Source organism: Arvicola amphibius, chromosome 6 (assembly GCF_903992535.2).
Source record: "Arvicola amphibius chromosome 6, mArvAmp1.2, whole genome shotgun sequence".
NCBI lineage: Eukaryota > Metazoa > Chordata > Mammalia > Rodentia > Cricetidae > Arvicola > Arvicola amphibius.
The window spans coordinates 13,846,476-13,871,132 of NC_052052.2; the positions used below are offsets into that span (position 1 = coordinate 13,846,476).

Below are 24,657 nucleotides of genomic sequence, written 5' to 3' on the forward strand. Positions count from 1 at the left end.
TTATAGCTGGATCTCAAGGAGGCATTTCCTCAGCTAAGGTTCCTTCCTCTGTTGACTCTAGCTGTGTCAAGTTGACACACAAAACCACCCAGTTGGTGATGGTGTCCCCAACTCAGGTTCTCATGCTTGTGGAGCAAGCACTGTAGGCTCGATTTGTGCACGCCCGCATGCCTGCACGGGCGGTTGTAATAGAACTCGAATTTGCCCATTCCAGACAAGTATCTTCCCATGTCACGTGTCTCCATTTCCTTCTTTTTCAGATTTGACTCTTCTGACATCCTCAGTCTGTCCTTGACCTTCCTCATCTGGTCCTGCCTGCTCCTCACTGAACACTACCTACCACTAGGGGGCAGAAGAGGTGCTTCTCTAGCTCTCCTAGCGCTCTCTCTATGGTGCCTGCAGGCCCATCCGTCCAGGGGGCGGGACTACAACCACGTGACCCGGGTGCCAGGCGACCGCGCCGGCGCAGTGGCCGTGTCGCCGTCGCGGGGAGCTGTCCCACTGCATCTCTCGGCCGGGTAGCCGGCTGAGGCTGCGGGGCCCCGCGCTCTGCGGCTCCGGTTCCTTCCGCTGCGGGCCGTGTGCCGCAGCCATGTCCCGAAAGCAGGCGGCGAGGAGCCGGCCGGGCAGCGGCGGCCGCAGAGCCGAGGCGGAGCGCAAGCGGGACGAGCGGGCGGCGCGCCGGGCTCTGGCCAAAGAGCGGCGGAACCGGCCCGAGCCCGGCGGCAGCGGCTGCGAGGAAGAGTTCGTGAGCTTCGCCAACCAGCTGCAGGCCCTGGGGCTGAAACTGCGGGAGGTGCCGGGGGACGGGTGAGGCGGGCCGGGAGTGTGGGAGGTGACGCTGGGGATCGGTCGCTGTGAGGGAAGCAGGGACCGGGCCTGGTGGAACGCTGCAGCAGGTGCCCCAGAACCTGGGGCCGGTCTGAGAGGTGACCTCGAGGTGCACCTGTCAGGAAGCCGAATGGGAGGGCTCCTAGGTCCCGCTCGGTGTCATGCCGGGCCTCCTAGGCGTCCTCGCTCTCTTCTGCACTGGGGTAACGAGGGCAGAGAGCTGGAGGCATCTTTGTACGCCTTGGGTTCCCTAAGCAAAAGGACTTAACCCATTGCTTGAGTATCGCGGGCCAGCTGTTTCTCGGGTAACCCGATAACACTACTGGCAGCTGGAAAGAGGGAACGGAGGAAGGACTTAATAGAAAGGGTACGTGGTTCCAGGAGCGTGGGGAGAGAGAAGGAAAAGGGTAAAGAGACTGGGAGAGAAGGGTTAGCAGGTACAAGGAACCTGATTGCCCCGTGTGTTGTTGCAAGAGGCACTATTAGTGTTTTCTCCGTGAGTGGTCAGGTTGAGCTGCGGAAAGCGTGGGTGTAGCTAAGGAGCATAAGCCAGATGTGGTGGCAGCGGGGTTGCTATGAGGTTGAGGCCAGCTTAGACTGTAAGAGTGAGAGGACGTCAAAAAGAAAGAAAACCAAAGAAGCTTCCATAACCTTCGAAATTGCGGGAGAAAGAGTACTAAAGAAAGTACTTCTTTTCTTCCTCTCTTCTATTTTTCTTTTTCTTTTCTTTCTCACTATCTTGGCTGGCCTGGAACTCCCTGTGTAGACCAGGTTGCATATAAAGTTACCGCGGCCTGCTGGAATTAAAGGTGCGCACCTCCGTCCACCGCGGAAAGTGTTTTCATTTCATACTGCGCTGAAGTATACTGATCAAGACTTAATCACCTCGCCTCATTTGTCTTTCCTACCTTCAGAGCTTCAGGCGAATCTGATTTTGCTCTGTTCAGAGAGTTGGGCACACCTTCCTGCTAGGTGTTTCTGCTTAAGTTGCAATTAGAACTTAATTGCATTCAGCCACCACTTAGAGAAGTTCCTGGGTCATAGAAGGCATTTAGGACATTTTTCTCCCCCGAGACATGGTTTCTCCCTGTAACCCTGGTTGTCCTGGAACTCGCTCTGTAGACCAGGCTGGTCTTGAACTCACAGAGATCCCCCTGCCTCTGCCTCCTGAGTGCTGGGATTAGTGCACCACCACCTGGCACTTTTTTAAATTCTTGAATGAAGGGCTAAAAAGTATCAAGGGAGGCCTCCTAGCTCCAGCAGAAGCACAGACACTGCTGTAGACATCAAAGCAGCAGCTGAAGCCTGATATGGTGACGCAGGCCTTTAATCCCGATGCTGGGGAGGCAGAGGAAGGGAGATCTCTGAATTTGAGGCCAGCCTCATCTATATAAACCTGGTCTCAAAAAACAAACCAAACAAGAAACTTCAGTGGAATGCAGTGGACTCAGATGGGGTTGTCCTGCAAATGGTTGGATTGTATTTGGCAGACAGCATGGCTTCTCTATGTCAAAGAAACATGCTGGAGAAATAGATACTTCACAGTTGCGCGTGACCAGCAATCAAAGTCCACAGTGAGAGACACCAGGGCTTCCATGAGGTTCTGGGCAACTTTGGGAGGATTTACTTTTCCTTCCCCTATGAGAGCAGACTTCTCCAGTTAATCCTCATACTTTGCTTGAGTGGAGAGCTGGAAACAGGTAGATGACCGAGATAAAGAAGAAGGGTTCCCAGTGGAGAGACGTGTAACAGTAGGCCACTTATATTTTGGTCTGTTGAGCAACTTTGTATTCTTAAGCTTTAATAAAGAATAAACACGCACGAATGCTGTTTGAGCCATAGCTCAGTATTTACAGAAGTGCACAGACCTCCACTCATTAGCCACCCATGCTTTGAAATAGTAGCCCCCACCCCTTCCCCCGCCTTTCTCTCTTTGAGTCAGGGTTTTTCTATGTAGCCCTGGCTGTCCTGAAACTCACTACTAGACCAGACTAGCCTCGAACTCATAGAGATCCAGTTCTTTTGCCTCTCAAGTGTTGGGATTAAATGTGTGGGCCACCATGCCCAGCGAGATGGTAGCCTCTTGGAAACACTGTAAATTTATGAGAGATGAGAATGAAGAAGATAAAGGTCTTTGTCTTGAATTTATGGACATCCTGAAAAAGTCTCAAGGATTTAATTCACTTGGGAAACAGTTGTTATGGGGAAAGTGGTTTTATATATTCTTAGTAACCGATCATAGAGATACTATTAAGAAGGAAGTGCCTAACGTGCCTTGAAGTGTCGGGGAAGACCCTTTCTTAACTCAGCCAGCAAATAGTGACTTTCCACATTCAAGATGCCTCTTAGAAGAAGCCATGCTTGACTCATTCAAGAAGGAACACCATGAGTTTGCCAAAGAGCGTTCCCGGATGAGCACCGCATGGAAGTCCTGGAGCGCACAGTATCTGATAGCCCTGTCAGTTGTGCAGCGGAATGGGGATGCAGTTTAATGGTGGTAGTGCAGGGAAGTGCGGGGCAGATGCTAGCTTACTTCCCAATGTGTTCTTTGGCAGCGTTAGGTAGCTTTATGAAACCAGCCTGCCATAAACAGGTCTTTGCTTGGGTGACATTTGATGACGGGCTGACTCTGCTGCTTTTTTATTTTTATTTCTTTTCGGTTTTTCGAGACAGGGTTTCTTTGTGTAGCTTTGGAGCCTGTCCTGAAACTTGCCCTGTAGACCAGGCTGACCTGGAACTCACAGAGATCTGCCTGCTTTTGCCTCCTGCATGCTGGGATTAAAGGTGTGCGCCACCACCACCTGGCCTGGCTCTGCTGTCATTCATCACTGTAATGAATGGAAAGGTCTTTCCTTCCTTCCTTCCTTCCTTCCTTCCTTCTTTTCTTTTCTTTTTTCTGTTTTCTGCAAGACAAGGTTTCTCTGTATATCCTAGGCTATCCTGGAACTTTTTTTTTTTTTTTTTGGTTTTTCGAGACAAGGTTTCTCTGAAGCTTTTTTAGAGCCTGTCCTGGAACTAGCTCTTGTAGACCAGGCTGGCCTCGAACTCACAGAGATCCGCCTGCCTCTGCCTCCCGAGTGCTGGGATTAAAGGCGTGCGCCACCACCGCCCGGCTTATCCTGGAACTTTTGTGTAGACCAGGCTGGCCTCAGACTCAGAGATCCAACTGCCTTTATCTCCTAGAATTAAAGGCATATACTACTACCATCACCTGACTCACAGATTTTTTATGCATTAATATTTGTTATTGAGTAGTATTAGGTTAAAATATAGTAACATTTGCTAATATAAAAAAGTAGTTATGCATTTCTGCTGTTTCTCTTCTGGCATTATTACAGTTTGGATGGCCTAAGATGGCGACTTGCTATAGGTGTGTTCCTTGTAGCATTCTGTAATTGGTTGTTTTTCTGAACTCAAATGCAGGACCTTAAATCTGTGTATCCCTAAAGCACAGTGGTTCTCAAATAGGGATGGTTTTGCCTCCCAGGGGACAACTGGGACTATCTGGAGACATTGTTGGTTGTCACAGCTGGTGAGGAGGGAGGTAGTGTGGTCCTGGCATCTGGTAGGCAGAGGCTAAGGATGTTCCCAAGGATGGCAGTGAGCAGGACATTTCTTGCGGTACAGAATGACCCCAGGTGTCCATAGTGGGGGCACTGAGCGGCCCAGCTGCCCTGCAGTCGTGAGAGCGTGAACTCAGGAAAACAGCCGGTCTCCGGAGGCCTTTAGGGTCATGGTTTGTTCTCACTGGTGTCGGCAGGGTTTGCTTGGCTCCCTAAGGGAACTATAGTGTTTGTTATGCTTCCCGTGTCGCTGCCTTATAACCTCATCAGCAAAGCAAGCCACTGCAGTGTTTTTGACTTGTTAGTGGGCTCAGAGTATGCCAGATAAAAAGTATATTACTAGCACTTTTAAACTAATACTTTAAAACATTAGTTTAAATGTGGTAAACTATGGCTAATATTTTGGTATTAATGTTGGGAGAGTCATGGCTAGACCAGGGTTGCCCAGCTCTGCATCTTGGGCCCAACATTTACCCACTAACCGTCCTGCTAGCCCTGTTACTGCATTTGAATTTTAGAAAATAAAGATGCTTAGCAATGGCATCGCTGTTCCCTGGTGGCAGGGCGAGCTGACAGTGGGTCCTATCTTTCCCTGGTAACCGTGTGTGTCCAGGTGCTCCCTCCTCGGCCTTCACAACTCTGTTCTTAGCTCCCGGACCTGGTGCAGAGCTTAGTTTGTTTGACCAGCTTGACAAACTGCTGTTTTTTGAGTACTGAATGAGAGATGGCCTAGCTGGGTGCTTTTAGTGAAGGTATCGGTAGTTGTGACGTCAGTTTGGAAAGGGGTCTGGGAGTTTTAGACCTTAGGCCTGGAGTGGTTTTTGAGGTCTTCATCCTGGTTATCAGCTACACCATTGAGCCAACTGAGGCCCTGAGTAATTTAATATTTGTTTTGAGCCTGCCAGCTGGTAAGCGGGATGGGAATCCTTATTTGCTGTCACATGGGGGATCTGCTGAAATGCGGTGTCTCCTTTCCTCAGGAGTCAGGCGGGAGACGTCCTGCATTAGGTGAGCTAAGTGCAGTTTTGAAAGGCCTTGACCAGCAGCATCTCTGTTTTGACAGCAATTGCCTGTTCAGAGCTTTGGGTGATCAATTGGAGGGTCATTCTCGGAACCATCTCAAGCACCGACAAGAGACCGTTGACTACATGATAAGGCAGCGTGAAGATTTTGAGCCCTTCGTGGAAGACGACATTCCTTTTGAGAAGCATGGTAGGTTCACTGAGACCCTGGGTCCTTCAGGAGCCACCAGCACCCCACCCCCACTGCCAAGTTTGCTTATGTAAATTACGCCATTCATTTACTCAGCAAACTTGTTTGCATATTCTGTGAATAGCCCACGCTCTGCAGCTGGGAATCTAGATTTAGCTGTGTGTCACCTTGACTAAAAGTGCTGGCACTTGGTGGCTTGGGTTTGGCTGGGGTAGAGTGCTTACCTCACAGGACTTGATCCTTACTCAGCACCACCACCCCTGAAGAAAAGGAAAAGGGGGTGATGATAATTGACCAGAGACTTTGTTTGTGACCTTCTACCAGTGGGATGGGGAGTAAGCTCTAAGAGCGTACAGGTACAGAGTCCACTTTTTAAACTCCATGCAGGGAGATGACGGAGGCTGGGGAAGACGCTAGCAGTCATGGTGGTTCTTTCTTGCTCTTTACGCTTTCATAAAAAGGAGATAATAAAGCACCTCACTGACGGGATTTTTTTTCCTATGAAGATTAACTTAGATAACAAAATTAAATTCTTAAATTAGCTGTCTGGGGATGACGGGGCTGTCGATAGCTTTAATTGTCTCCTGAAGTTTTGTTTTTATTTTTAAATAACCATGTATTTATAACTAGAAAAAAGAAATCAGCAAGCCCATTAACATCTCACCAAAAACCTAAATGTGCCCACCCACTCACACTTTTTGAAAGGGTGTCTATAAAACATGAATGTGTTAGGAACTTAGTGTTGGGTGTGCTTGTGGCTTGACCTTTGATCCTCCCAAGTGTTACACATGCCACCACACCCAGTTTATGGGGTCCAGGGGTAAAACTCACCACCTCTTGCATGGTAAGCAAGTGTTCTCCGTGCTCATCCTCACCTACAAACAGTATCTCCAGCACAAGGCTAACATCTGTGTCTTAGCAGGATGAGGCGGCATGGTCTCTGTTTTGATGACAGTGGGGTCCCCATTGAGAATGGAGGAGAGCAAGCCTAGGAGAGAGGCCGGTGAGGAGGCTCTCTGTGTTGCAGTTCTGAGAGATGTGAAGGGCCAGTCCCAGAGCAGTTGGTGGAACAGTTCACTCCAGTGAGGAGACCAGGGCCGTTCTGAAGGTCCTGCTTAAGAATAGCTCTAAACTGGTGGTGGTGCATGCCTTTAATCCCAGCACTCAGGAGGCAGAGGCAGGTGGATCTGTGCGTTCTAGGCCAGCCTGGTCTACAAGAGCTAGTTCCAGGACAGGCTCCAAAGCTTCAGAGAAACCCTGTCTCAAAAAACAAAAACAAAACAAACAAACAAAAGAATAGCTCTAAGCTTGGAGGACAAAGGGAGGGGCATATCTGGGACACTGTTAAGTGTCCTAACCGGGAATGGGCCCATTGAGTCTGGGGTGTGTAATGGGTGAGGGGGTAGTCTGTACCTGTTACTGTATTCTGGTGGCTCTCTTCCTGGGGTCACATTTCAAGCAGACTGTTTCAGAGTTAGCATTTTATAGATGTGGTGGTGCTGGTGGCAGATTTTGAAACTGTGTGTTTAAAATGAGGCATGTTGCTGGATGTGCTGGTGCACACTTGTTACAGCACTCAGGAGGCTGAGGCAGGAGGATCAGGAGTCAGAAGCCAGCCTGCATAGAAAATATTAAAGAATCTTGGCACTTTTCAGTGTTAACTATGATGAACTTTGTGCTCTGAATTCCACTTGAGCATCTTTAGGAAGGGTCCTGTGGTGGATTTGGGGTGTAACAGTGTATCGGGACAGGGAACTCAGATCCTGTCACCAGAGTGATGTCACTTTAGCTGTGCAGTGGGAAGGTGTTCTCGTGAAATGTCACTGCACGACTGAGTGCTGATGCATAAAAGTGTGAGCATCGAAGAGGTGACAACGGCTTTGACTGCCAGAGCAGAAATGAAAACTAGCAGGGAGTCTTCATGCTAGTTTCATCTCTCTTGACCAGTTACCAGTTTTGACTGTCTGTCTCTGTTAGTATTCTGGAAGTTTCTCAGGGATGAGCTGTTATGACTTTGTTCCAGTTCCCAGCCATACCTGACATTTGGAGGTATTCATATAGGATTTGCTGCTTTAATAAGTGAATGTCTCACTTACTGGTGAGGACCTAGTGACCCTGGCACTTGGCTCTGTCTTCAGGATTATCTCACCTAGATGTGGCTGTGTAGACTCCGCACCACCTCTCCCCATCTGTACAAGACCTGGGTCCTCATCTCCCTGTCCCCTCTTACCACCTGTGTTCCGTTATCTCTTGGACCTTTTCCTCAGCAGCTGCCTCTTCCTCTTACCACCTGTGTTCGTTAGTTTATTTGTTATCCCCATGGGGATGGCTATTTTTTCTGACTTCTGTTTGCTCTTCTTTTTTTTTCAATTTTTAAAAAATTTTATTCATATTTTGTTCATGGGTGCTATGCATATATGCCTGCGTGATAGAGAGGACATCAGATGCTATTATAGATGGTTGTGAGCCACCATGTGGCTGCTGAGAATTGGCCTCAGGACTTCCAGAAGAGCAAGCAGCCAGTGCTCGTAACACCATTGGTTAGTTTTTGCTGTCAACTTGACATAACCCAGAGTCACCTGGAACCTTAGTTAATTGCCTAGATCAAATTCGCCTGTGGACATGTCTGTTGGGGCTTGTCTTGATTGTTATAACTGATGTAGGAGGACCTAGCCCTCAGTGGGTGGCACCATGCCTAGACTGGTAGTCCTGAGCTGCCTGAGAAAGCCAGATAAACATAGGTTTATAAACCAGAGACAAACCAGCAAGCAGCTTTTTTCTGTGCCTGTCTACAGGTTCTTTGAGTAATAGACTGACCTGGAAGTGTAAGATGGAATCAGCGTTCCCTCCTCCAGGTCACTTTAGTCGTGGTGTTTGTCACAGCAACAGAGAGAAACTAGAACGCCACTTCACGGGTACCCTTGGTGCTGTGTGGTTTGGCTCTATGGCCCTCTTGATATACAGTCTGTTCTAGATCACAGAGTTGTGAACCAACTTTGTTTTCCTCCAAAATCTGTTGCTAGTCCCCACTGTTGTGGGGCTGAACCTGTGCTTTATAGCCCTTCATGGTCTGTGATTTTTAATTTCTCTCCTGTCTCCTTTTTCTCCCTGTATCTCTGCAGTCCAGGTTCCTGTCATACAGAAGAGTCCATAGTCTCTCTTGTTGTTTGGAATATCATCCATTGACTTTGGAGCTCCAGTTTAGTAGTCTCAGCCTAGTAGCTTATCCTCTACCCCCTCGCTGTGCACGCGTGTGCACACACACCTTTACGTTTCTGACATGAAGCTCGGGTATGAGAGCATAGCTGTGCAGGGTTTCTCTCATCTCTGACACTAACTACACGTTCAGATTTCCCCACATTCACAGGAGCTGCCCTGATGGCAGTGGTTCTGTGGGGGAAGGGAGCAACTAAAGTTAGCCAAAGGGAAAACTCAGTCCAGCACAGTCGGGTCTCAGAAGGTTCCAAACACAGTGCTTCCTTGTCTTCAGGAAGTTTTATGCTCTTAGCATTTCTGTGTGACTGTACACAGAGTACTGTCAACAGGGAAGCTTGTTCCAGCGTCAGTCCAGATTTGTTTGTTTGATTTTTTATTTGTTTTTGGTTTTTTGGGTTGTTTGTTTGTTTGTTTTTGGTTTTGTTTCGCTGTTTCTTTTGTGGTAGCATGTAGCTGCTGTATAGTCTGTTAGCAGCTATAGTCTAGGGTCCATCATGAAAGACAGACTCGCCTTCTCCTTTGGAAAGTCCAAAAGATTGGCAGATACTTTGTGGGAGCCTGGAGTAAAGGCCAGATCAGCCCTCTCCTGAAGCACCTGGTTGTCACCATTGTCCATATTATTCTGATCATAGTTTTCTTCAGGGCAGAGTGACAGTGGCCACAAGCCAGGGCTGTGAAGTCAGCTGCTGGGATGAAAGCTTAGCCCACCAAGTTCAGGCTCTGTGACCTTGGCCATTATTTGCTGTCTTCCCCCCCCCCCCCGCCCCCATTCATCTCTCTAGTGGCGAGTGTGATCATCCTTCTAGGCACTGCTCTAGTGATTAAAAGTGAGGATTTCTGAGAAATTACCGGCACTGCTTGGCACATGCGTGTAGCATCCATTAGTGTGAGCTGCTGCCATGCTCATTGTGTATACACCGTGTCTGTCATGCAGCCATGCAGATTGGAAGAATGCAGCATTTCTGAAGGAATTAATCAGCAGATCCTTCTCTGATGACGAGCACCTCCGAGTACAGTCTGCATATTGTTTACCTCTGACTCCCTAGACTGACGGTCAGTGGCCTTTACAGATGTGTGTTCGTGCTTCTCACTGCTTGCAGCTACATAAATACCAACCATGTTTGCATTTGCATTTTCCATCGTAAAGACTTCATTTTTCTTTCCTGTTTCCATGCAGTGGCCAGTTTGGCAAAGCCTGGTACTTTTGCTGGCAATGATGCAATTGTAGCCTTTGCAAGAAACCATCAGTTGAATGTGGTGATCCATCAGCTTAATGCCCCTTTGTGGCAGGTAGGTCACCTATTTAGGAATGTCCTTAAGATGATGGGCTTGACCTGTGATGCTGAACTCCTAAGAATAGCTTGGACCGTGAGCAAACCAAAGTCAGGAATCTTGTGATTTGGAACTAACCTCCATGCTGGGTCAAATGGAGTCTGCAGTGTGAGAGAGAAGCATTTTGTGATCCTGGGGATACTGCTCAGCAGTCAGCCAAGTGGTGATGCAGGGGCAGAACCTAATGTGGAAATGCTTCACATAATTTTGTTAAGCTATCGTAGTATAAAATGTGTAGTACACACAAAGTGTAGTTTTGAAGTGTACCTGTTCCCCTGCAGTTTGTGTGTGTGTTTAGGAATAGAGAAGTGTCATCAGATCTGTTATAATGACTATGTCTGCCAGAATGACTACTGAGTGTTTTCTGACCAGTAGACTGCTGTTTTTATTCAGCTATGTTTGTGTTTTGATTTTTCCTACAATAAGGATTTTATAACAAACATTTGCTCCAGGCTGAGACAGTTAAGCCACACAGCCCTCCACTGTGAAGTATCTGTCCATTCAGCTCCTTCTGTTTCTCTGTCTCCTGCGTTAACCTCGTCTCTCAGTCCGTCAGACCGAGCATCCCAGAGCCCAGGCGATGAGAGGTTTCTGACTGAGTGTTCACCCCACTTCCTTATTCACCCTCTGAACTCACAGGGCTTCGTGTCTGGCACAGCTTCAGACTCTGAGCACAAGCTCTGCCCCTCTGCTCTGTGTCACCATCTTGAACTTTTTTATTAGGAAGTTAAAATGTATAATTGAAGAAGAACTGGGAAATTCAGAAAAACCCCTGCAGGTGGGTGAGAGTCACCAGAGTCACCCTGACTGGAATTAGGACTGTTAGCATCTTTAGTGTGTGTCCTGCCGTTCACCCCACATTGGGCATGTGATTGGGGGAGGGTGCATATCACACTGTTTTTACATTTTAACCACACATACATGAATTTTCACTCATCACACACATGCTCGCATGCACCTGCATGCGTTACTCTCTTAAAGGGAATGGCATTTTTTTTCGTGTTCTGCCTGCATGCACCCCTTTATAACCCCCTGAGTAATGGCTTGTACTCTTTTAAAAAGAGGGTCCAGTGTTTAGAAATATAAGTTGCACATCACCGTTTTCTGGTTTATAGTTCCATGTTTTGATGTACATGTTATGCCACCATCAACATATGGAGTAGCTCCACTCTACCAAGAAGTTAGTGCCTGCCCTGTGCAGTCACCGCCCACTATTGCTTTCCCAGCCTCTGGTAGCTTCTGATTCATGTTTCCTTATCGTCTTGCTTTTCTGTCACATAAATGGAAGTCTTCAGCCTTTCGTATCTGCTACCGTGTCATTTTAACAGAGTCACACAAGATGGAGTGACGTAGATGCTGCATGCAGGGCTGGTGAGAACATCTGCCTCAGGATGCAGTGAGCAGGAAGGACACGGGATCCATGTCTTTGGTCCAGTGTTGCCAGATGTCGGGATGGCAGGGAGAGGACCCTGTGTTCAGTGGGTGCTCTTAAGAGTGAGCTGCTGGCCAAGAACACAGGCGCCCCTCCAGTTCCAGGTGTTTGTTAGTGTTCACCGCCAGTGGCGTTGTCAGGGCACTTGAGTGTATGGTGTGCGGAGCCTGGTGGAGAAGGAGAACCCATGTCAGCGAGGTAGCTGTCCGCTGCTTTTCCTGACGGTAACTGTTATGTTTCTTCATTGCCCCAATTCTTATATTTTTTTTTTCAAATCTACTTCTGTTGCATTCTGGTTTCTGACTTGTAAAACAATGGAAGTATATACTTAAAGCAAATTTGTCCCATTGGCTCTACCCTGCCTGACAGTACAGTCACTGTTCTGAGCTCTTGCATTAATGATGAGTCAGCTCAGACTCAGTAACATGGATACCGAAACCTACATTGTTCCTGCATCGCTGTGCACGCCTGTGAGCGGTTTCTGTGTATTATGTAGCCAGTGATAGGCCTGCGAGATGTGAGTATGTACATGGTGACTTTTCCAGTTGGTTTTCTTTTCATAATGTTCATATGTTGCTACTAAATCTGTAGATGATTTAGGAAGTTTGTCATGTGAAGACAAAGTGAAAATTTCCTCTGTCAGTGTCCTTTCCGGGAGACAGTGGTGCCGCTGCTGTGTCCCACGTCCATCTAGACTCGCTGTCTCCAGACCTAGACATTCTGCTAGAGAAGCTGCTGCACTTCCTACACAGGATCTGTGTGATTCCTCCTGTTCCATGACTTGCAGGTTTTGTGGGGTTTTTTGTTTGTTTGTTTGTTTCCTGTAGACCGGGTTGGCCCCAAGCTCAGAGATTACCTGCCTCTGCCTCCTAAATGCTGGGATTAAAGGTGTGTGCCACCACCATCATTTCAGCTGACTTGCTGTTTTTGGATCTTGAATATTGTTTAAGTTAATGATCATCTCAGATTGCTTGGCACTTCTAGTGAAAATAAGGAGGGCTGATGTTTTAGAATTTTAAAGGACGAACAGGCCAGATGGTAGTGGCACACACCTTTAACCCCAACACTTGGGAAGCAGAGGCAGGCGGATCTCTGTGAGTTCGAGGCCAGCCTGGTCTACAGCATTCCAGGACAGCCAGAGCTACATAGTGAAACACTGTCTTGAAAAGCAAAAAACAAAAACAAAACAAAAATATAGAAAAAGAAACAACAGTTACCTAGAGGCAGAATCAGAATTATTTTAGTGTCTGTTTTATGGGTGTTTTGGAGGTAATCTACCCAGCCCAGCACTTAAAGTTTTGTATGCTTTTTTTTTTTTTTTTTTTTTTTGCATGATTTTAGGGAATCAGTTCTTGTTGTATCCCAAAGCATTGCTGGGATGTAACACCCTGTGGCCAGTACCCAGGGTTGCTCAGTGTACACAGGGCAGTGTGGCCAGTGCCCAGGGCTGTGTGATGAGCTAGTGCAGATTTACTCTATGGAATTTTGTCTTAGAACTGGTGCAAGTGGCAGGTTTTGAGACTGTTGCTGCCTGTAAGTTTCATGTGTGATTGGAAAAGGAGGTGAAGTTATTATAGCTATCAAGCCATGTTCAAGCCCGGTTTGTAGTGTTTTTTAAGGTCTTCCAGAGGATCTAGAAACTGTATACTTGACATTTTACTTCTTTTTTTTTCCAATGGTAATCCTCAATCTGTTTGAGCTTTGGGCTCAACAAAGCTGGCTCTGCTTCAGGGTCTTCCCATTGGGAGGAACCTGTGCACTGAGAGGCCAGGTGTTTAGTTTTACCTGACTTCACTGCAGGCCTGCCCCTGGCTGGTTAGTCATTCCGCAGATTCACTTGCTATATAGGCAAATGTCACATAGACACATGGAAGCCTGCAAGGGAGAGAGCTCAGAGACTGGTGGCATGTCCTAGCCAGAGTCCCCACAGGCTCACACTTCCAGATCCTCTCTTGTGTCTGCAGATTCGTGGTACGGACAAGAGCAGTGTGAGGGAGCTGCATATCGCCTACCGCTACGGTGAGCACTATGACAGTGTTCGGAGGATCAATGACAACTCAGAAGCGCCAGCACACCTCCAGACCGATGTGAGTGAAGCCCTGGTTCCTTCTGCTTTCAGACCTGTAGGAAGCAGGTCCAGAGCACCAGGGACCAGCTACAACAGCTTATCAGCTTATGCAGGTTATCGAGAAGTTGCTGTCAGAGAACTGTGGCTCCGAATGTTAAAATATTTCAGCCGGCAAAAGCACTGACTGCCTAGCCTGACAACTTGGATTTGATTCTAGGAATCCACATGGTGGGAGAAAAGAACCAGCTCTCACAAGATGTCTTCAGACACACACATACACGAGGTCATGGCACGTGTGCACATACACATAAATGTAAAAAACTAATGTATTTCTTAGTTTTTAGTGAAGTGAGAGATGCTTGTTATCCCTTTACCTTCCTTCAGTAGGCACCTGTAGTTAGATGTATACACAATCCGATTTTTTTTTTTTTTTTTTTTTTTGGTTTTTCGAGACAGGGTTTCCCTGTAGTTTCTAGAGCCTGTCCTGGAACTAGCTCTTGTAGACCAGGCTGGCCTCGAACTCAGAGATCCGCCTGTCTCTGCCTCCCGAGTGCTGGGATTAAACGCGTGCGCCACCACCGCCCGGCACACAATCCGAATTTTTAAATTAATTTTATGTTTAATAGTCTGTTCTGAAATTTGGAAACTACACAAGGGTTAAATAAATATATATATATATATATATATATATATATATATATATATATATATATGTAGCTACGTAGCCTGGCACCTTTAATTCCAGCACTCGGGAGGCCAACCTGGTCTACAGAGCGAGTTCCAGGATGGAGTCCAAAGCTTCAGAGAAACCCTGTCTCAAAAAGCAAAACAAAATGAAAAAAAAAAAAAAAAGTAGCTGTGTGGATGCAAATTTTTTGTTCCCTTCTCAGTAGATTTTTGTTAGTCACTTAGAGCTTCAAGGATGGATGAGATTATATTATCTGGATACCTTTGTTTCATCTGTGTGAGAGTGTATGGTTTATGTGCAGATGAGTATATGGTTTGCATGCCTGTGTGCACACACAGAAGGCAGAGGAGACCATCTCTCCTTTTGAGGCAAGTTCTGTTTTGGATTCTGAACTTGTGTGGGTTTTTGTTTGGTTCCATTTGGAATTTATATTCTTGAAGGCCTGAGGCAATGGATCAGCTCTATGACTTTCGTGCTGACCTAACTGCAGCCAGCCATCTTTGCAGTCTACATGTTTCCTTCCTGGTTCAGTTTGCTGCACACACTCAGCCTCGTATGTGTTTGTGTCTCTGTTTGGCTGTTTGGGTCTGCTCTACTGTGTGCGTGTTGATGCCCTGCTCTTTTAATTAGTACAAGTTTGGTGTAAAAGCTGGGACAGTTTTTTACTTACTGATTTTTTTTTTATTATTTCCTATGTTTTGCTTTTTAAAAATGACTTGCTTTTTGAAAAATTGGATCTTCTTTATTTATCTTCAATTATGTGTTGTATGTATGTCTGTGTGAGTGCATGTGTGTGTTGAGTGCATGTGTGTGGGAGTGCATGTGCCAGAGGTGTTCAGAAGAGAGTGTCAGCCCGTATGGAGCTGTAGTTAACAGTTGTGAACCACCCATTGTGCACATTATGAACCTGCTAAGCCATCTCTCTGGCTCCTCTCACCTCTTCCTGTTTGTTTGTTTCTATTCTGTATGTGTAGGTGTTTGCTGAGTGTTTGTCTCTGTACCATGTGCATGCCAGGTGCCCTTGGAAGCCAAAAGAAGGCATTGTATGTCACGGAGCTGGAGTTAACAGATGGAGTTAACAGATGCTTGTGAGCCTTCATGCAGTGCTGGGAATTGAACCTGGGTTCTCTGGAAGAGCAGTCAGTGTTCCTAACTGTTCAGCCTCCTGCCTTTTTTTTTTTTTTTTGAGACAGGGGTCTCATGTAGCCCAGGCTAACCTTGAATTTTGTGTATAGCTGAGGATATGAGCTTCTGATTCCCCTGCTTCTCCCTCCCAAGAGCTCAAATTATAGACATGTGCCCCATGCTTATTCTATGCTTTGCCAATGATTGAACTCATGGGTTTGTATATGCTGGACAACTATTCTACCAACTAAATTATATTCCTGGATCCTTAATTGGAATCTTACTAGATTGAGGAAAAATTGCCATCTGTATGACTTAAGTGGTCCTAGCCAGGACCTGGTGAGCTTTGTTGACTGATGTGAACTCTGGGGGTGTATTCTTTGGATAGAGCTTGCTGTGGATCTTGCCTGCAGTGCTGGTGCACACCTTTAACCCCAGCACTCAGGAGGCAGAGATAGGCAGATCTCTGTGATTCCAGGCCAGCCTGGTCTACAGAGCTAGATCCAGGATAGCCAGAACTATTACACAGAGAAACCCTGTCTCAAAAATGAAAACACAGCAAACAAACAAAAAGTGGATTTGTTCATATATCCTAACTGGTTGTCATTGGATGAAACCTTGGCCCACCCAGAGATCCTGTAGAATTCTCTCTCTTAAACACTGAGATAAAGCCACCTACTGTGAGGTGAGTCACTTTACGTGTAGCATCTGTTGCTGCTAGAACACCCCAGGCTTCCGTGACCATGTCTTCTGTTGGTTCCAAAACCGTCCTCCCAAAAGAAAGTCTTATGTCAGCCTGCTTCTGGACATTGCTGTGAATGGAACCATGTATTTGACCTTTGCTGCCCGGCCTTTTTCACTTAGCATAGTGTTTTTGAAAGTCAGCCATGTTGTAGCGTGTGTCAGTACTTTTCAATGGCATTCAACTGTGTGGCTGTATCACACTGTCTTGGATACTTTTCTAGTGCTGTGATAAAAGACCATGACCAAGGCAACTTATAAAAAAGCGTTTGGCTGGGTGGTGGTGCACACCTTTAATCCCAGCACTTGGGAGGCAGAGGCAGGCCTCTCTGTGAGTTCAAGGCCAGCCTGGTCTACAAGGTTCCAAAACTGCAGAGAAACCCTGTCTCAAAAAACCAAACCAAAACAAAAAACAAACAACAACAACAACAAAATGCCGCTTGACCGAGGCCACTGTGACAAAGCCATGTCCCAACAGGCAGACAGGAGGTAGAGAGACAGACACATGTTTCTTTCTCTATTTTTTTTAAACAAAGTTGGCAATCATTTTGTTTTTTAGTTTTAAAAGTTCTTTATAGAGTCTAGCTACTGGATTTTTACCAAATATATGGTTTATCAGGATATTTTGGACTGTTGCTGTTGTGGATTTTCCTGGTTGGTTGTTTTTCAGGCACAGAATTATCTTGTCTAAGTAGTGGGGTTCTCATTGCTTTATCTGTGGCAGTAGTTACCTCTGAAGTGATGGTGGCCATGAAAGCCCTCGCTGTGCTCACGACAGTGAAGGCGTCATCTGAGGGTGTGCAGAGGTTGTTCACTCTCATGCTGTGAGACCTTTAGCTTTTTCCAGTCGGTCACCACTGTAGATGCTTTTCCTATTAACCTACATCTTACGTATTTCTTGGCTGACTTCCTGGGCTTTGAATGTATTAAAGGACACTCATGCCAGGGGCAAAGGTCTCTTAATAGGTAGCTTTATGTGGAGAGGCTCCCAGATATGCTGCTTAGGGCTGAGCTCTGCTGACAGTTTTAGTGCCAAGTGCAGAAATGTCTGTGCTCATTGCCCATCTCTCTCTGTTCTCGGGAGGCAGAAGGAGATGGTGGCCATGTAGTCAAAGGGGGTAGAGAGGCTTGGTTTTCTGACTTGTCATAGAATCCTCTTGGGCCCCAAGTGAACCTTATTACCTGAGCGTGTGGATTGGCTCTGAGTGTGGCATGCCCCTCGGGTGTGTTGAGTCACCAGTGCCATGTGCCCCCGAGCTTGCTGATAATCGGAGAACATCTGTGACCAGGTGAGAGGTGGATACTGTGTTTCAAGGCTAGCACTATAGGTTCAGCAGCTCAGCAGGTATGAGCACGGGGACCCTCTTCTATGTTCAAAAGCAGAGGCAGCCGTGTGCTGCCAGACTCGGCTGTCACTGCCCAGTACTGCCGTCCAAATACCGTGGGTGCCTCGCTGCTGCTCTTCCTGGGTAGTTTCTCTGCTCTGTATGCAGGGCTGTCCCAGACTCTCAGTGTGGGTGAATCTAGTCACTACTATTCTTGCCAGCTTGTTTTTCAAATTCTTCCTGTGTTTGGGTGGTTTGTGATTCGAGCTGTGTTAGAGAGCAGAGGGGAATTTCCTGTGCTGTGCTTTAGTTTCAGATGCTTCATCAAGATGAAGCAAATAAAAAAGGAAAGATCAAGACAAAAGGGGTGGACTTTGAAGATGGCCCGAAAGATGAAGTGGAAGATGCTGTCCAGAAAGTTGGCAATGCAACTGGATGCTCAGTTAGTATTCCCCCCCCCATGCCTCACAGATGGATGCTCAGTCAGTATTTCCCCCCCCATGCCTCACAGATGGATGCTCAGTCAGTATCCTTCCCCCAGCCACGCTGCATAGCAGGTGCTGCCATGCTAGAGCTGGCCTGCCAGAGGCCCAAGAGAATGGAGAGCTGCTAATTCATTTCCCTTGTTTGCTGGATTTCACCCATCAATGCTCAGAATCCCAAGGGGTGTGTTTAATCTTTCCTGAGTTTAGCTTTATAAAGAGAATTTATTTATAAATTCATTGGAATGGCTACTGCATTTGATGGCTTTGTTTGAAATTTGTTTCTTGATGGACGTGGTCTTGGAGCCTCCTCAGTTCCTCTGTCGTGTTTGTGTGTATCAGGCTGCTGAAGCAGAGCTCGCAAGCGTGACGCGTCTAGACTCTTAAGTGTCTATCTGCTTCTTCAATAGGATTTTAACTTAATAGTCCAGAACCTGGAAGCTGAAAATTACAATATTGAATCTGCAATAATGGCCGTACTTCAGATGACCCAGGGGAAAGGAAACAGTAAGTCCACAGTTCAGACTTGTAAATAAGCTTCAAGTGTCATGCGGTGGCTCCCTCAAGCAGGTGTCCACAGTCTCCATGATTGCTTTAGTGTCCACACTATCCCTCTGTCCCCTTCGAGCACTGCGAGGGCTGCGAGCAGCACTGCCTCGTGTTTGTGCAGCGCAGTGTGGTGGGTACGCATGTGCGGGGTGGGGTTAGGCCTGAATTTTAAGTGAATTAATAAGTTTAAATCTTAGTAGCCATGTGTGGCTCTGGCCTAGTATTGGACAGTATAAGGTTAGGTCATGTTTTGTTTCTAGATTTGGGATATAAATGAATGCTTTATCCCTAAAAATTCTCTTTAAAAGTTCATCTAAGAAACATGCTGCTGGCAGAAGGGACTGTGAACCTTGGAGCCAGCTAGAGGCTTCAAATGCTTCCTGCAGCCTCCTGACCATCTCGAGGAACCTGGCTTTGTAAATGTCAGGGATCTGGGGACCCTGGTGATCTTGCAGTCACGTAACTGCAATTATTTTGTGTAATTGTTGGGTTCTTGGTTTTAACAAAATGCCTTTCTTTGGCAGATACAGAGGAGAACCTTGAGGCTAGTGACCGAGTGTCAAAACAGTGTGACCCTTCATTCGAGGAGGCAGGCAGCAGCTCCAGACTCACCGGAAATCAGGGTGGAAGTGAAGGCCAGACAGAAAATAGTAAGGCTCGGACCAGACCTAGCGAAGGAAACAAAGCAAATAAAAGCCAGATCCCAAAGGTATGGCGCTGTCGGGAGGCAGGGGCACTGTGGGTTCTATGGCCGGGTGGGAAGCTGATTTTCATCCTGGTGTGCATTATTCTAGATGTGTGAAAGTAGTTCTTGTAGAGCTTCTGAGGGTGGGGTCCATAGAAACATAAGATGCAGAATGAAGACTTTGCTTGTCCAACAGTCACAACAGTTGATCGCCCTCTGTCCAGATGCATAGCTGCCTTTTCCCATCCCCTGTGACTGTCAGGGGTACAGGTGTCTTTGTGTGTGAGCCTTTGTGCTTTGCGTTGTTTTCTTGCATACTGTCCCAGGTGGCACGGAGGGCATGTCTCTCAGGATCCGCTCAGGCTCTTGCTAGCCTGTTGGGTGTACCCCTCCATCCCTGCCCCGACTCCCACAAGTGGACAGCATCATTAGTTTGCCCAGTTTGAAACTCATCTTAAAGGCAGATGTTTTGAGCTAGACTTCTACCTAATGAGCAGAAAATGATGCTGGGACACCTAGTCTGCAGCGCTCTGACAGTCTGGGAACTTTATTGCCATTATCTAGAGTCTTAAGTGATGGAGAAGCATCTCCAGGCTCCTGCAAATTGTCGTCAGTGGCTGGACTTGGGGCACTGTCTTAGTGGGTATTTGGATTGTTTTATGAAGAGGATTGATTTTACTTGATGCTTCAGGAAGGAAACATACATTTTAAAGTATATTTTAACAGTAATGAAAAAGAAATTATTTTGGTCTCTCAGGCTGGTTTTCTCTGTTCTTGCTAAAAGCATTCTGGGCCTTGTGCTCAGTCAGCCCATAGTCTCACAGCACCAGTGACCCACATGGCTCTTCCAGGTTACAAACAAGCAGCGGAGGGAGCAACAGCGACTGGAGAAGAAGAAACGACAGGAGGAGAGGCACCGCCACAAAGCCCTGGAGAGCAGGAACAGCCAGAGGGACACTAACAGAAGCGAAGCAGATATGAACACGCAGGTTACCTTGGTGAAGACCTTTGCTGCTCTGAACATCTGACACTCAGCCCTGAGAGCTGGAGGATGAGCGCTGCAGACTAGGTGTCCCGGCCAGGTGTCTTCCGACAGTGCCCACACAGGAGCCCACGGGAGCCAGTGCCCTTCGAGCTGCCTCATCTGTCCTGAGCTTTGCCATTGTGTTGTTGTGTGACAGTATGGTGGAGCCATCCGCTTTCTGGGACACAGAGAAAGTACGGACTCATAGGTGGGTTATGGGGCAGAGGAGTCTTTGGAGGGAGGCTTTATTTGCCCCGTGTATCAGAACGTGGTAACCCTAGGCTCTTCTGTGATGTGTGCAGTGCGTTTGCTGTCGTCATCTTCAGTCGTTTAGCACAATCATTAGAAACCCCACAGTGACAACTTGGTCTCTCTCTCTCATTTCCAAGCAGGGATGCAGGTCTGGCACCAGCTCAGGAGTGTGCTGATGTGATTGGCTTCTCATCCGGTTGCTTGTACATGTCAGGGCAGTCAGGGACATCAGCTACATCTCCCTTCTTCCAGTCTCTGGTGTCACCTCAGTGTGGCTGCCCTCCCCACTCCAGCCATGTGGCGTGTGTGCCTGGCTGTGGGAGAGCCTGGGTTTGCTGGGAGCTGCGCAGTACAGTGGAGTCTGGGATGTTTCTCTGGACAGTCGGGAGATGGGGTGGCGCTGCTGTGACGGCTCTGAGCTCTGATGTGCAGGGCTGAGCCGCAGCTGCACAGGGCAAGCCTGGGGAGGCGTTTCCTTGGAAGACTCTAAAGACTCCTTCTATGGGAGAAGTCTGCAGGATAAAGTTTTCCATGCTTGACTGTTATTTTTCTTTTTGATATGCTAGACTCAGGAAGATGCCTATAGCGAAATGACTGGGTTTTTGATCTTACAGGTTACTAAATTTTCTTAATATGTGAAAATGAAATGAAATCCCATGGCATAGCTGGGCATGGTGGCTCAAGCTTGGAATCCCAGTACTCAAGCAAGGCAAGAGTGCTGCAAAGTTGGGGCCAACCTGGGCTGTGTAGTGAGTTCCAGGCTAGCCAGGGTTAGAATAAAAGGCCCCGTTTCATAGCCTACCCAATAGAGAAAACTCTTCCAGCATGTGTCCTGTATTTTGTTATTTGGGGTTTCAGTACTGGGAACAGTGCAGCAGTGGCTGAGGCTGCCTGTGGCTGTGCGAGCTTGCAGGGGAGAGGACCTGTGCTGCGGAGGCCTTCGCAGGACTCAGTTCTGAAGCACCTTCAGTAGGGAGGGGTGCGGAATGTTTACTGTAAACTGTCCTGTGTGGGGCGAACAGCCATGACTTTGCCTTCCGGGAACCTGCTATTCAGACTAACGCTGTCTGCTGGGTCAGAAGATAACATGTTTGTTATCACTAGAGAAGCAAAAGGAAAATTACAAAAGGTATAGACACTGTCTGGGCAGGTTGTGGGTTCATCCAGTTGTCTTATCAGCAGGCTGTTTACTTCTTCAGTTTAATGTTGTCCTTTAATTTTCATTTTGTTTGCCTTTGGAACTTTGTGTTTTGTTTGGAACTCCTGAAGTCTCCTGGAATCTCTCCCAGGATTCTGCGTTACTTCCTACCTACAGAACATTGTAAGACTGTAGATTTGAAAACTACATGGCATTTTTTCCTTCTCAGCTGGGAGACTCAGGTCTCAGTCCCAAAAGGGAAGGTGGTGGCTGCTGTGCTCTAAGGGATAGGAGCAGAGCTGGCTCTGGGAGCCAGTGTTCTCTGGGGCCACCCGGGACAGGGTGTGGGTTGGCTGGACTCATCTAAATGGAAGCGCTTTGTTCCCTGCTTTTCTTTGTGCTGCCTGGGTGCAGCACACCAGGTCTTTGCAGACAGGTCAGCGTTGTTTACCAAAACCCCAGGGTTGGAAGTCAGAAGTGGCAGCCTGGTGTACTTGTATGGGACACCCTGGGCTCCATCCCCAACACTTAAAACTCAGGCTGTGGTTAGCTCTCAACAGCCTCTTGGCCATGCAAGGAGCTGCTGTTTGCCTGGCTGAGCACAGCATGGGCCTCTCGGGTGGCAGAGCTGCTCTGGAGGTTTACAGACTCACATTTGCTTCTGGAAGGCAGTGGCTATGCATTCTGGATTGCAGTGGCAGTCTCCTCAAAGCAGGTTCCTTTTTCTCTCTCCACACTTTCCAGTTTCAGATGGTGTATCTCTTCAGTGTGCCCATTATTGGAAGTGGGGAGCCTGCACCCAGCTTTAGGGTGCTACCAGCTCAGACTCTCAGCCTCACTGAGTGAGAGCCACTGGGTCATCTGTAGGCGTCACCACTGTAGTGGGCACCTGCTGGTTACCTCCTTGGCACCAAAGTGAGGCCCAGAATGTTGAGCTTTGGGGTGACAACGGTTAACACTGTTCCTCCAGTCAGGTCCTCACAGGGAAGCTGGCATGGGAAGAAAGCCTGTCAGCCTCTGGCTGTGCCTCGGCTGCTACCTGAGAATGTTGTTGTAGCTCACTGTGAGCACACAGGAAAGCCACAGTTCTTCATGGAGGTTCACTGGCTTTATAAACTCTGGCGAGGTTTTCTGGATTTTAAGGATAATTTTTTAAAGGTTAAAATAAGAAAAAAAAATGGCATCACTTTGCACTGGAGGCAGATGAATTAAAACAGCACAGCCCAGACTTCTAGAGAGTAGAGCCCACCAGGATATAATGCTGAGAATACGTATGTTCATTTGGGTTTTCACAAGAACATCTACCTCCGGGGATTGTGGCAGGAAGAAAAGTCTTAAACGTCCACCAGGGTTGCCTATAGTTTCTTGTGTGAGCTCTGGAAACACTTCTGACCCTGTTTTGATTGTGAAAGTGAAGTGGGCTGACCTTGCAGGGCAGCTGGAGTGGGGCTCAGTGGGGAACCTCTCTGTAGCTCATGCACAATAGCCTGCTTCCCTGGGAGCAACAGTGGCTCGGGTTACCTGGTAGTGTCAGGTGGACTTTGCTAGTGGACTGCTCCCAGAGTCCTTTACTGTCTGCCTGGGTTTTACCAGGACAACACAGAGTGCCCTTATTTTACCTCCGAAATGTTCAGCTCAGACATCCATCTGGGTAGAGGAAACCCAAATCCCCAGAGAGTGGACTCAGTCACTCCAGCAGGGTGAAGCAGAAAGAGGGGGAGCCTCCTGAGAATTGTGGCCTTGATGGAGCCCCTCCTGAGCTCCATGTGGACAGGCAGCTTCTCACCTCTGACCTCTAGACCCAGGCCATGCAGGGCTTCAGTCTTGTCCTTCCCTTTACCTGCTGTGTGCTTCCTTTCTCTAAAGGCTGGTGTAGCTACACCCAGTCTTGTCCCGAGCAGGCCAAGAGACGCTTTTCCAGGAGCACATCCCTATCCTTGTAGGCCTGCCGTTTCCGGGGTCGAAGTTGAGTTGAAGATAGACTGCACATTTAGCTTCTAAAAGTTGACTGCCGAGTGGGACCATACACACCCTGCCTCTGTCCTAAGTGGGAGCGCAGGGTGTGAGGCTGGGCAGAGAGCTGCGTCCTGTGGTTGCCTGGCCTGTGTCCCGGGTAAAGGCCTGACGGTGTCTTCAGTCTTGTCTTTTAGAGCGTCACTCTGTTTCCTAGCTCAATTGAAACGTTGATCTGACGGTCACTGGAGACGGCTGGTGGCCGTGCAGAGGATACAATTGCACGGTGACTTTATATCAGCAGGGCAGACCTGTGGTCCAGGATTCCTTGTGCCCTGTCCTGAGCACAGGGGGAACTCTTTGGGGGTCTGGCTCAGATCCTTGCCCATGAGCACCCTGCAGGCCCCTGTTTCCTTCACCACGGCACTCAGTGAAGTTCATCAGCCTTCTGCCTGTGGTTTGAGCCCCGACAGCCCTCTGTTGAAACCTAAACCCTGCTGGTGTGGGGCTCCAAGTCTTCCTGTTCTTGGGGTTCATTTTCCATGGTGGCTACCTTCCCAGCATCCCTCACGAAGCTTGGAGGAGAAAAGTAGACAAGAGCCTTGAGCCAGTCTCAACACCATCCTGTATGCTGGTGTCTGTCTGTCCCCCTAGAAAGGGGGCCAGTGTATCTGCCTTCTCCTTTTTCCAATTGCACTATCCTTGTTCTAACTTCAGGCTACAGAGACCTAAGATCTTCTTGGGGTCATGACCCATAGACTCAGCAAGTCTGCCTTAGCTGTGGCATGTAGAAGTGAGAGATAGCTGCTTTCTGTGTCTGGAGCCCGTTCCCCCTAGGCTGTCTTTCACAGTTTGTGTTCATCTGACTCATTTTATCTTTTATTTACCAAAGTACTGTACTTGGCTATTTGCAGTGTTTTAAGAACCAAATGTTTTTGTGTTTTTGATCTTCAACACTTGGTGCAATAGAAGCCGCAAAGATGTGCCACTTTGTCTTTGAAATGGATTTTGTATACCAATAAATTCTAGTTTAAAAGCAAA

The 24,657-nt window shown here is 47.6% G+C and overlaps 1 protein-coding gene across 4 annotated transcripts; it reads left to right on the top strand.

The window, feature by feature from the left end:
• The first annotated feature begins 488 nt into the window (after nucleotides 1-488).
• Otud3 (OTU deubiquitinase 3) lies at nucleotides 489-24,657 on the top strand. Of its 4 annotated transcripts, none has more exons than XM_038334268.1 (8): nucleotides 489-810; nucleotides 5,458-5,606; nucleotides 10,000-10,112; nucleotides 13,551-13,673; nucleotides 17,844-17,975; nucleotides 18,426-18,522; nucleotides 19,089-19,273; nucleotides 20,101-24,657. In XM_038334268.1, the coding sequence occupies exons 1-8, from the start codon at nucleotides 593-595 to the stop codon at nucleotides 20,275-20,277; spliced, it is 1,194 nt and encodes a 397-aa protein (XP_038190196.1). In that variant the 5' UTR covers nucleotides 489-592; the 3' UTR covers nucleotides 20,278-24,657. The 4 variants fall into 4 exon arrangements, with proteins under 4 accessions (XP_038190196.1, XP_038190197.1, XP_038190199.1 ...); XM_038334269.1 differs by having other exon boundaries at nucleotides 694-796; XM_038334270.1 differs by lacking the exon at nucleotides 10,000-10,112 and having other exon boundaries at nucleotides 697-796.

Excerpts from the sequence above, each read along its gene's own strand:
- Otud3 (XM_038334268.1), top strand. The coding sequence starts at position 593 with ATGTCCCGAAAGCAGGCGGCGAGGAGCCGGCCGGGCAGCGGCGGCCGC. Across the intron at positions 10,113-13,550 it reads TTAATGCCCCTTTGTGGCAG|ATTCGTGGTACGGACAAGAG; the intron begins GTAGGTCACCTA and ends TTGTGTCTGCAG. Across the intron at positions 19,274-20,100 it reads ATAAAAGCCAGATCCCAAAG|GTTACAAACAAGCAGCGGAG; the intron begins GTATGGCGCTGT and ends TGGCTCTTCCAG.